The 13,390-nt window shown below is 35.3% G+C and overlaps 1 protein-coding gene across 3 annotated transcripts in view; it reads right to left on the bottom strand.

Annotated features, from left to right (window-relative positions):
* ZNF280D (zinc finger protein 280D) overlaps positions 1-13,390 on the bottom strand; it is a 124,324-nt gene that overhangs the window by 67,340 nt on the left and 43,594 nt on the right. For all 3 annotated transcript variants that reach the window (XM_061157228.1, XM_061157229.1, XM_061157231.1), the window contains 2 exons: positions 6,496-6,666; positions 6,243-6,352 (listed from right to left, as the gene is read on the bottom strand). In XM_061157228.1, coding sequence (XP_061013211.1) covers positions 6,243-6,352; positions 6,496-6,666 — 281 coding nt within the window. The remainder of the gene's footprint in view (positions 1-6,242; positions 6,353-6,495; positions 6,667-13,390) is intronic.

Raw genomic sequence — 13,390 nt, forward strand, 5'->3', positions numbered from 1 at the left:
GGGAGAAACATCAACAACCTCAGATATGTGGATGATACCACTTAATGGCAGAAAGTGAAGAGGAACTGAAGAGCCTCTTGATGAGGGTGAAGGAAGAGAGTGAGAGATGGCTTAAAACTAAATATTAAAGAAACAAAGATCATGGTGTCCGGCCCCATTACTTCATGGCAAATAGAGGTGGAAAAGGTGGAAGTAGTGACAGATTTCCTTTTCTTGGTCTCTAAATCACTGCAGATGGTGACTGCAGCCATGAGATCAGAAGACGTCTGCTTCCTGGCAGGAAAGCTATGACAAACCTAGACAGTGTGTTGAAAAGCAGAGACATTACTCTGCTAACAAAGATCTGTGTAGTCAAGGCTATGGCCTTCCCAGTGGTCACATACAGTTGTGAGAGCTGGATCATAAAAAAAGCGGAGTGCCAAAGAATTGAGACTTTCAAACTGTGGTACTGGACAAGACTCTTGAGAGTCCCTTGGAGAGCAAGAAGATCAAACCAATCAATCTTAAGGGAAATCAACTCTGAAAACTCATTACAAGAACTGATGCTGAAGTTGAAACTCCAGTATTTTGGTCATCTGATGCGAACAGCTGACTCACTGGAAAAGTCCCTGATGCTGGGAAAGATTGAGGGCAGAAGGAGAAACAGGCATCAGAGGATGAGATGGCTGGATAGCATCACTGATGCAATGGACACAAACCTGGGCAAACTCTGGGAGATGATGAGGGACAAAGAGGCCTGGCATGCTATAAACCATGGGGTCACAAAGAGTCAGACACAACTGGGCAACTGGACAACAACTACATAATTTTTTTACAATTTAAACCATTGACTTAAACTCTTCCTAAACATGTTATTTAGCAAGTTAGTCACATCATAAGAAAGTTTGACAATCTAAACACAACTCTATTCCATTTATAAAAATAACAACATCTTCCTCTCCTGCCATATTGAAATGCTACATTATTGGTGAAACTTCAGATGTCACATGAGAAACTGGGCTTTTGATATGACAGACCTATAACATTTCCTTTGATTGCAGTTATTCTGCTCACTTGTCAATTCTGAAAGGGGGAAAAAAAAAAAAAAGCACACCAAAAATATCTTAAAAAGATCCTCTAAAAGAGAGGAGAAAAAAATACTAAATAAAATGAACTGACCAAAAGTGATATAATTTGTTTCTGGAGTTAAGGTTGTACCCATAAGCTAAAGTAGGACATTAGTTCTCTAATTCAATATTATCCTCTGTGGTCTTACTCTAAAAGACACAGTTGAAATGAAACCACAATAAAAAGAAGGAAATGAGAAAAGTTTTGCTACCTATATTTATAGATCCTTCTTAAGACACACATAATATTTAAGAGTTCAAACTTAGGAAACTTGGACTGTTAAAAGAACTTTAGAAAGCTAAGTTCTGTCTAAAAATGTTGGGTTTGACTTTAAGGAAAAATGGAGAAAAAGATCAATCAGAGTAAACTCACCAGCACTATTAGAAAAATGATTTAAAATATGTGTCTTACTACAAATGATGTGCATCTGTAACATCATTTTGATAGATAAAACTTCTCACGTTATCTGAGGTTTTACTATTGGGATGGATCTCAAACATCAACAGGAAAAATTATAATGCAAAAAAATTACATAAAAGAATAGTGTCTCTAATTACAATTGTGGATAATCTTTATGCTCAAAAATTTGACTTTCAGACTGAAGGGTTATTCTGAGTCATATTTGAGAACTGAGGCTATTCTGAGATCTATAAAAAAATCTACGTAATCGATGGCAAAATATGCTGCAAGGTTCATATTCTTCAGAAATGTCTAATTTAGTACATCCATAAAAGTTGAATACCCTAAATACTCATAAATGCATAATTGATGATCAACTGCTTGCTGTGGTTCCATTTTCTTTTTTTTCTACAGAAAACGAAGATAGGACCAGATTTTTTAAATAAACATATAAATCTCATTCAAAGTATCTTTTAAACAGTGTTTCATATCCCTATAAAAAAAAATCTGAATGACAAACCACCGACAACCAAAAATGGGAAAAGGTGCACTGAAGAAGGTTGGGGGATTTAGTAACTGAGAGGAAAGCAAAGTAGAGAAAATATACAAAAGACAAGAAAGCAAAATTAAGAAATGAGAACCAGGCTATGATTTAAAGTTTTAGAGGACTATAGTCAAATGTCTTGAACATGAAAGAACTCAAAGAATACTGTTCCAGACTGTTTTTGAAGAAATTACTAGATGAACTTTAATCAAACAAGTGACAACCAAAGGAACCATGACAAAAAGACTGGTGATGGACACTGAATCTATTTACTGTGGAAAAGGATTAAAACAAATATAAAATAAGGTTAAGAATATTGAAAATGTTATATGTCCTTGACAATGGAAAAATGATATAAAAAACAAATAAAAACTGAAAGGAGGTAAAAGGGCAATAAATATGAGGTCAAGAAAGCTCACAGATTGCTTCATACATGGTAGCAGCACATCAAGGAATATAATTTAGAATTACCAAATAAAGAAGTACAGGTATGAGCATTTTTAATAGTATAAAGAAATAGTACACTCAGAAAGATAATATTGACTGGTAGCAGAGGAAAAAGTAAGAATGGGATTAAGAACAGGAAATTTAAAGCTACTTTAATCAATTTTAGCAGGAGAGAATGGCCATAAGAAGAGAAGACTACTGGAATTATATAACATTAAAACTTGAAGGATAAAGATAAACATGAAAACAAAAATACAACTTCTCTAAAAATCCAAACTACATACATATAAAGCAACCACAGAGTGAAAGAGGAAAGAAAGAAAGGTAACTCAACTTAGTTTAAAAAAAAAAATTGTGAGAGAACCAAGATCAAATAAACCTATTACATCGATGAAAATAAGGAAATTTAAATCAACTACTGAAAAAAAAGATGATTTTCATGTAGGATTACAACTCTCTACTTAAGGCAAGAGGCATGCTTAAAACAAAGTAACTCAGAAGGGCTGAAAATATCAATAAAAGGATAAACAAAGAATATATTAGGCAAATAGAAACCAGAAGAAAACAAAGGCTGTAAGTCTAAAAGGCATTAAAAATTAAGACAAAAAAGGACACTTTATAAAAATCCTAAAGGATAGGTTCACAGTATAGTTATAAAAGAGATTCATCTGTATCACAAACAGTATCAACAATCTTAAAAAAAAATTGCAATATACCAAAGAAAATATTGGTACTGAAAGATGTAGATTGAGATGTGGTATTTCTCAATCCACGACAAAGCAAGTAGACAAAAAATAAGTGAAGACATAGAAATCTAAATAATGTAATTAGTAATCCAGATCTGGTTGATAAATATCTAATTCCATACCCTAAAAAAGAACTAATATATCTGGCTTCAAGTTAAATAGCCCATACATTTGTCAAAATGTGGTAAAAATAAGTATCTAAGAGAACTTGAGCTTTTACCATTAAAGATTTGAACATCAGTTACACCAAATAACTGGCTCTAAAACAATGATAAAAATGTCTATCTCAAGGAATTTTCTAGGAGTTCCCTGGTGGCACAGTGGCTAAGAATCCACCTGCCAGTGTAGAGGACATGGGTTCAATCCCTGGTCCAGGAAGATTCCACATGGCGTGCAGCAACTTAAGCCCATGCACAACCACCACCGAGCCTGCACTCGAGGACCCACAAGCCCAGCGACTGAGCCCGTGTGCTCCAACTACCGGAGCCTGCGCACCTGGAGCCTGTGCTCTGCAACAAAAAGCCACCACGATGAAAAGTCCGCACACTGCACTAGAGAGTGACCCCCACTCCCATAACTAGAGAAAGCCCATGCACAGCAACGAAGAGCAGCCAAAGAAGATAAAATATATGTTTAGTTTCTAAAAAAAAAAAGAAAAATAATTTTCTAAGGATTAAATGATGATTTTAAAGCTTAGTAGTCTCTCCAAGGTCTCAATAAGGATATGGTTCTTATTATCATAGCATATTTGAATTGTGTTTTAGGTATTTTTCATTGAAAGAAAACAATGTTTCTGAGGTATAGTCATTTATTTATCTATAACAAAAGCAAAATAAAATCATCTACAAATAATCTAAAAATCTTATTTTTTCAAAATGGAAACTACTATTACAACTTATTGTTTATGTATAAAATACAATCTAGAACATAAAAAGTCTTCATAATTTTATACTTCCCTGAGCAAGATTTAGTGATTATTCTGTAAGATTTTTTATGACATAAATATATCATAAATTATTGATATTACATTCAACTCAGTTCAATAATATGCCTTAGAGCTATCTTCTCATTCAAGAGATTCCATCCTTTTTAAAAAATTTGAATAGTGTTTTATTATAGAATATTATATGAAGTTGTGATTACTTCTAATATGAGTAATCACAAACAAGGGTATAATATGTTTTGGAAGTAAAGCTACATTTTGGAAAATGATTGCCAGTCTCACCAGGTACAATATATATAATATGCTTCAGCTTGTATAAGAAACAGAAATGGAATAAGAACATTTGTGTTCACTTGTTTATGCAGAAAGAAGACCAGGGAAGATTAAAAAAAACAAAAAACTAATAACTATTATTTTCTTTGAGAGTCACACTGGAAACCAGGTAAATAAGAGACAAGGATAAGAATTTTTACTTGTATGCCCTTGTAAAGTTTTAAATTTTGAATCATATGACTATACTACCTACTCAAATAATTAAAAATAACTAAAGAATTTACACTTTTCTTTTTTCCCCTATGTCCAGAATGCAAAACTAAACAAAACCCTGGTATCTCAAGATATTACATAAATAGCAAAATTGAAAGCATTTCTACAGATTAATTCTCATATAAAAACAAAGTACAAAGTGCAATTATCATAGAGTACCTATTGCAAGCTAAAAGTAGTGACAAACCAAATACAGTTTTGTATGCAAATGAAGAGACAATGTTTGAATTTCTAAAGAAGTTCCTTTGTTTTTTTCCACTTCTCTTTTTCATAAAATACTCAATCTCAAGAGATCTGTCAATCCCTAAAACAGTGAGCAAGAATCTTTCCTGAAATATTTCCGTACCATTGCATCCTTCTTCTTCCTTCTTTTCTCCACATGATCTAGACTGCCTTTTGTCTTCTCTTCTCTTCTCTTTACCCCTTCCTTCCATTTATACCCAACACAGAAGAGGAATACAGGCTATCTTTACACAGACATAGCAGGGTACTATAATACCTACTAAAATATTTTAAGTGAAGTGTTACCTAAACCTATTTCATTTGTACTTTGAAAACTTCTTAAACTCCAATTTCAGAAGCTTCCTGTATCAATAAGAATCTCAAATTAATTTATAATCATTACACAAACTATATTCTGGACTGAGTTAAAACAATTACTTCATATGAAATGCTCTACCATTTGGAGTTTATGTCTGGGTGTTGAACTTAATGTAAAACTAAGATTTTCATTGTATAATGTGACATGCACATATTAAGCATGAACAAAAAAGATAACTAAAGGAACTGTTAACTTATGTGAAATATCACATGCATGCGTGCTCAGTAGTGCCTGACTCTTTGCGACCCCATTGACTGTAGCCCACCAGGCTCCTTTGTCCACAGGATTTTCCAGGAAGAATACTGGAGTGGGTTGCCATTTCCTTCTCCAGGGAATCTTCCCAATGCAGGGGTCAAACCCACATCTCCTATGTCTTCTGGTGGATTCTCTACCACTGAGCCACCTGGGAAGCCATTATATGAAACATTAAACACATTATAAAATGCCTATTTTTAAGAAGTTTCAAATATGTGTAAGGTAGTAAATAAGACATTTTGAATAGTGCATTATTTTCATTTAAAACTAGAATATGATAAGTAGGCATAATATATATGAACTTGATTTTTAAAATTTGATGACTCAGAAGAAATTTTAAAATCTTTTCCTGTGCTGTGCTTAGTCACTTGGTCACGTCCAACTCTTTGCAACCTGATGGTCTACAGCCTGCCAGGCACCTCTGTTCATGGGGATTCTTCAGGCAAGAATACTGGAGTGGGTTGCCAGGCCTTCCTCCAGGGGATCTTCATCTTACATGAAAACAATGATTATGAATATGAACTTTTACCTTATATGAAAATATCACAAGAATATTTATCTCAAGAGCTGAACAAATCATTATTTACTACAAATCAATCAGTATTTTTAAGGATTTACAAACCTTTTTAAAATTAAATTCTGAAAAAGTTTTACCTTCATGTGATTTTTCAAAGGATCCAAAAGATTGAAATGAATATTGCACTTTGGACAGGCTCTTGGAAAAGGTGTTCCATTTTTAGACTGATTTGATGAAGTATTTGTACCTAAAAAAAATTCAAAATATATATGATTCAAAATTCAACACTTTTTAACCTTCAATAACTATTACTAATCATTTGTGCTACAATTTCTGTAATTCATATATAAATACTATACTTTCTTTTTGTATGCCACATTTCATATTTACCTTTTGATGGCACAGCCTGGGGAGATGTCACTGAAAGAGATTTAGCTGAAGAAAATACAGCTGAGGAATTTGTTCCACAAACACCTTCACTGGGTTTAGACTTTTTTGGGTTAACACTGTTTACTTCAGAAGTAGAAGGACGTTTTGATAAAAATGAACTTTCATTCATACCTACAATGATTTAAGTAGTAGAAAAATATTTTTAAAGTCTTTAGAATATTCCTTACAACAAAGTAAAAATACTTTGGAGCTAAATTAAAAAATACTTTGGAGTCAAATTGAAAGTAATATAATCAACACATCATACAAGTAACAATAAATAATGACAAAAATTGATGTGATCTAAAGTTAGGATAAAAAGAAACTATAAAATATCTATTATATACAATATATACTAAAATAGTTGATAAAATATCTTTCTATGTGGGAAAATAATAAATATGGCTTCAAATAAATATATAAATAACTACTATGAAAGAAGGCAGAGCAAAATATGTCAAGCAAAAAAAAAAAAAAACTTAAAACACAAAGCATATGCCAAACTAAGTTTCCACGAATGAATTAAATTTAGATGCTTAAGTAAATGAGTTTGTTTTAAAAAAAATTTTGAGAGAGACACTTTAGAAGCTTTTTATTTAACAACTTAAAATGGCTAATGAAAAGTTAGTTTTGTCCACTTAACAAAGAGGTGGTCTACTCATGGCTTTCAAAAAACTCAACATTCAAAAAATGAAGATCCTGGCATCCGACCCCATCACTTCATGGCAAATAGATGGGGAAAGAGTGGAAACAATGACAGACTTTATTTTCTTGGGCTCCAAAATCACTGCAGATGGTGACTACAGCTGTGAATTAAAAGATGCTTGCTTCTTGGAAGAAAAGCTATGACAAACCTAGACAGCATAGTAAAAAGCAGAGACATTACTTTGCTGACAAAGGTCCATCTAGTCAAAGCTATGGTCTTCTAGCAGTCATGTATGGATGTGAGAGTTGGACGATAATAAAGGATGAACACTAAAGAATTGATGCTTTTGAACTGTGGTGCTGGAGAAAACTCTTGAGAGTCCCTTGGACTGCAAGGAGATCAAACCAGTCAAGCCTAAAGGAAATCAATTCTGAATATTCATTAGAAGGACTGGTGTTGCAGCTGAAGCTCCAATACTTTGGCCACCAGATGTGAAGAACTGACTCATTGGAAAAGACCCTGATGCTGGGAAAGATTGAAGGCAGAAGAAGGGGACACGACAGAGAACGAGATGACTGGCTGGCATCACTGACTCAATGGACATGAGTTTGAGCACGTTCTGGGAGATGGTGAAAGACAGGGAAGCCTGCCACGCTATAGTCCACGGGGTCGCAAAGAGTCGGACGTGACTGATCGATGAACAACTCATGGCTTTAGGTTATACGGTCCATTTATTCTTACACACAGAGTTGAAATGGCTAATCTTGAATGATAAAACCTCACACATTCATGTGAAAGGGCTCATAATAGAAAGAGTTAGGATTATACAACGGTTTTAAAACTAGCTTCCCCAGAGCCTAAAGAGCTCTTCCTTAGGGAATATACTGGTTGTGTTTGACAGAGAAATTGTGTTTTTATATGCTATTTATTAGACTTTTGAATAAAATTTTGTTTTTATAAGGATTTCATTCCTAAGTGAAGTTTTAGTTTGAAAACTATAACCTTAAAGCCTAAAGGACTATAGCCTTAGAGGATTAGCAAGAGAAATGGAGATAGTTAGGCTATAAGTAGGCTGAGTAAAAATTCTTTTTGAAAATAAAACACAATGTACTTGGTAACAAGGATTTTAAAACTGCACATAATATTTTAATGCTCTCACAACTGTACACTGAAAGTAGAAGCAAAAAATATTCCAGGCTTTCAAATCAGACAGGTTAAGTTCAAATCAAAGCCCTGTCACTGATAAGCTATGTATTCTTGGCTCATTTAATTAACTTCTCTGAGCCTCAGTTTCTTCTTTTGTAAATTAAGAGCTGTAACACCTTATTTTACCCAGTGCTTTTAAGATCAAGTAAGATAGTGCATTTAAAAATAAAGCATGCAACACAGTATTTGGTATAAAGAAGGCATTTAATAATAAACGAAAGCTATTATCATTACTAAAAAAAACCTTTCATATCTTAACTTTTAAAAGCAACCAACACAACATCTGGCACACAGAAAGCATTCAGCAATAAAGGATAGTATCTTGTCATTACTAATAAGATATTTTATATCTTAACATACTTTAGAGGGCAAAAATTATTCTAATAGATTCATCTGTCTGCTTTTTTAATAAGGGAAAATATGCCCAGAAAATAAGGGTATTATACTACCTAGCTCCTCTGTTTCATCCTCTGAGATAACATAAAAATGATTTTTTTTTCCTATCTTCAAAGAATGTGATTACTGATGGCTATACTATAAGTACCAGGGAAAGCTGTTGTATAATCATAGTAGCATTCTTGTGAGATGCTTAGGCTACTTGAAAAGTTAATGAATAGGGATATTTTGGATTAAAATTTTGATTATATAATACAAACAGACTGTTAGTTTGTACTGCTAGATAGTACAAACAGACTGTTTTATGACAAGAATTTTTTTAACACAAGAAACAAAATTACTCTGAATTTGAGAGTTTTAAATTCTGACCCTTTAACTTATCCCTACTATCTTTGGCTTCCATTATTTCCTACACTCAACAGCTCTACCTCTGCCAGTAAAAATCCTATTCTCATTCAAAATCAAACTCAAACTCAGTTCTTTCCAAGCATCCATGATCACTTGACCTTGATCAGTTTATCATGCTAGTGAACATATTACACCGGTTACTATTCATAACAAATATTTGTTGTAGAGCCCCTTAAAGCTTACAAAGCATTTCACATTTTATTTATCTTACTTGGTTTTCAGAAAATCCTAAGTAAAAGAGAGCAAGAATTAAAACTGCATCTATAAATAGCTGATTGCGGGTCTGGAGAATGAATGCATTAAATAAGAAAAATAACACTTCCATTTCAATAATCTGAGAAAACTGAAGAGTAAAGACGTGCTACAGACTACAAAAATCCTAATAGCAGCGCAACACTACAGCTTTAAGTCGCTCTGCAGTTTTAAAACTCTAGAAGGAGAGCAGGAGTCACTGTTCTTAGTCCCAAGTCGTTTCAAGAACTCAGGTTTTTCTATAAATATAGTCCATGTGTTTTGTAAAACCAGACTTAAGACAATAATTTTTCTCCTTGTTTCTTCTAGTTATTACCTATTTTAGCAACCAGATTTTTAAAAATATGTAGTTGAAACACCAAAAGAAATGAACATCAACTAAATATTATATAAATGGAAAAACATTTTAGGTACTGATATTACTATAAAAACAGGGAAACATTTCCTAAATTTTCCACACTTATTTATTAGTAGATAAACCCAAAATTCCCCCAAATCTGTATTCAAATCACTATTTTAAATATTTGAAATATATCAAAATACTAGTATACAAAACATAATTCCCTGTACAAAGAATTTTCAATTAGATAAAATTGTTTCATAACACACATTATTTAAATTAATGAAGAACTTTGTTGTTTATAGTCACTAAATCGTGTCTGACTCTTTGCAACCCCAAGGACTGTAGCACACCCGACTCCTCTGTTCTCCACTATCTCCCACAGTTTGCTCAAATTTATGTCCACTGAGTCAGTGATGCCATCTCACCATCACACTCTCTGTTGCGCCATTCTCTTTTGCTTTCAATCTTTCCCAGCATCAAGGTCTTTTTCAATGACTCACTCTTCATACCAGGTAGCCAAAATATTGGACCTTTAGCTTCAGCATCAGTCCTTCCATAATATTCGGGGCTGATTTCCTTTAGGATTGACTGGTTTGCTTTCCTTACAGCTCAAGAGACTCTCAAGAGGCTTCTCCGACACCACAATTCAAAAGCATCCATTCTTCAGCGCTCAACTTTCTATATGGTCCAACTCGCATGTTCATACATGACTACAGGAAAAACCATGGCATGCTGCAGTCCATGGGGTCACAAAGAGTCGGACACAACTGAGTGACTGAACTGAACCGAACAGGAAAAACCATAGCTTTGACTATATAAACCTTTGGTGGCAAAGTGATGTCTCTGCTTTTTAATAGACTGTCTAGGTTTGTCATAGCTTTCAAGGAGCAAGCGTCTCTTAATTTCATGGCTGCAGTCACTGTCCACAGTGATTTTAGAGCCCAAGAAAAAAAAAACCTGTCACCGCTTCCACTTTTACCCCTTCTATTTGCCATGAAGTGATGGGATTGGATGCCATGATCTCAGTTTCTTTAAATGTTGAGCTTCAAGTTCTCTCTTCTGTTTCACCCTTAGCAAGAGGCTCTTCACTTTCTGTCACTAGAGTGCTATCATCTACATATCTGACGTAGCTGATATTTCTCCTGGCAATCTTGATTCCAGCTTATGCGTCATCCAGCCAGGCATTTTGCATGATGTACTCTGCTTTTAAGTTAAATAAGCATGGTGACAATACTCCTTGTATTGTCCAAGCCTTGTCATGCTCCTTTCCCAATTTTGAACCAGTCAGCTGTTCCATGTCCAGTTCTGTTACTTCTTGACCCACATACAGATTTCTGTGAAGGCAGGTAAGGTGATGCTGCATTCCCACCTCTTTAAGAATTCTCCATAGTTTGTTGTAATCCACATAGTCAAAGGCTTTTGTGTAGTCGATGAAACAGAAGTAGCTGTTTTTCTGGAACTCCCTTGCTTTCTCCATGATCCAACGAATGTTGGCAATTTGATCTCTGGTTCTTCTGCCTCTTCGAAACCTAAGCTTGTACATCTGGAAGTTCTCGGTTCACATACTATTGAAACCTAGCTGGAAGGACTTTTGACTATAACCTTGTTAGCATGTGAAAAGAGTACAATTGTACAGTAGTTTGAACATTCACTGTCACTGCCCATCTTTGGGATTGGAATGAAAACTGACCTTTTCCAGTCCTGTGGCCTCTGTTGAGTTTTCAAATTTGTTGGCATATTGAGTGCAGCACTTTAATAGGATCATCTTTTAGGATCTGAAATAGTTCAGCTAGATTTCCATCACCTCCACTAGCTTTGTTTGAAGTAATGCTTCCTAAGGCCCACTTGACTTCACACTTCAGGATGTCCAGCTCTAGGTGAGTGATCACACCACCATGGTTAACCAGGTAATTAAGACTTTTCTGGTATACTTCTTCTGTTGGTATTCTTGCCACCTCTTCTTAATCACTTCTCTTTCTGTGAGGTTCTTACCGTTTCTGCCCTTTATCATTCCCATCCTTGCATGAAATGTTCCCTCGTAATCTCTAATTTTCTTGAAGAGATCTCTGGTCTTTCCCTATAGTTTTCCTCTATTTCTTTGCATTGTTCATTTAAGGTCTTCTTGTCTCTCCTTGCTGTTTTCTGGAACTCTGCATTCACTGCAGTATATCTTTAACTGTCGCTTCTCTTCTTTCCTCAGGTATCTGTTAAGCCTCCTCAGACAACCACTTTGCCTTCTTCCATTTCTTCTTCTTTGTGACAGTTTTGGTAAACTGCCACCTGTACAATGCTATGAACCTTCGTCCATAGTTCTTCAGGCACTGTCTACCAGATCTAACCCTTGAATCTACTCATCACCTCTGCTGTATAATCACAAGGGAGTGATCCAGGCAAGAATTCTGGAGTGGGTTGCCATTTCCTCCTCCAGAGGTCTTCCCAGGGATCGAACCTGTGCCTCTTATGTCTCCTTCATTGGCAGGCAGGTTCTTTACCACTAGTGCTACTTGGGAATTCCCAAAACCTGAATGGCCTAGCTGTTTTCCCTACTTTCTTCAATTTAAGCCTGAATTTTGCAATAAGAAGCTCATGACTGAAGTCACAGTCAGCTCCAAGTCTTGCTTTTGCTGACTGTATACAGCTTCTCTATCTTTGGCTGCAAAGAACATGATCAACCTGATTTCAGTACCGACTATCTGGTGATGTCCACATGTAGAGTCATCTCTTGGGTTGCTGGAAAAGTTGTTTGCTGTGACCAGTATGTTCTCTTGATACGCTGTTAGCCTTCGCCCTGCTTCATTTTGTACTCTCAGGCCAAACTTGCCTGTCACCCCAGGTGTCTCTTGACTTCCTATTTTTGCATTCCAATCCTCTATGATGAAAAGGACATCTTTTTTTGGAGTTAGTTCTACAAGTAGGTCTTCATAGAACTTCATAGAACAACTTCAGCTTCGCTGGCATCAGTGACTGGGGCACAGGCTTGGATTACTGTGACGCTGAATGGCTTGCCTTGGATACAAACCGAGATCCTTCTGCTGTTTTGAAGACTGCACCCACATGCTACATTTCAGACTCTTTTGTTGACTATGAGGGCTAATCCATTTCTTCTAAGGGATTCTTGCCTGCAGAAGTAGTTATAATGGTCATCTGAATTAAATTTGCCCGTTCCTGTCCATTTTAGTTCACTGATTCCTAATATGTCAATGTTCACTCTTGCCATGTCCTGCATGAACACATTTAATTTACCTTGAAACAATGGAGACAGGGACAGACTTTATTTTCTTGGGCTCCAAAATGACTGCAGATGGTGACGGCAGCCATGAAATTAATAGACACTTGCTCCTTGGAAGAAAAGCTATGACAAACCTGGACAGCATATGAAAAAGCAGAGATAATACTTTGCCAACAAAGGTCCGTCTAGTCAAAACCATGGTTTTTCCAGCAGTCATATGTGGATGGGAGAATTGGAGCATAAAGAAAGCTAAGTGCCAAAGAACTGAAGCTTTTGAACTGTGATGTTGGAAAAGACTCTTGAGAGTGCCTTGGACTGCAAGGAGATCCAACCAGTTCATCCTAAAGGAAATCAGTCCTGAATATTCATTGATTCT

The sequence above is a fragment of the Dama dama genome, chromosome 12, assembly GCF_033118175.1.
Source record: "Dama dama isolate Ldn47 chromosome 12, ASM3311817v1, whole genome shotgun sequence".
In the NCBI taxonomy this organism is placed as follows: Eukaryota; Metazoa; Chordata; class Mammalia; order Artiodactyla; family Cervidae; genus Dama; species Dama dama.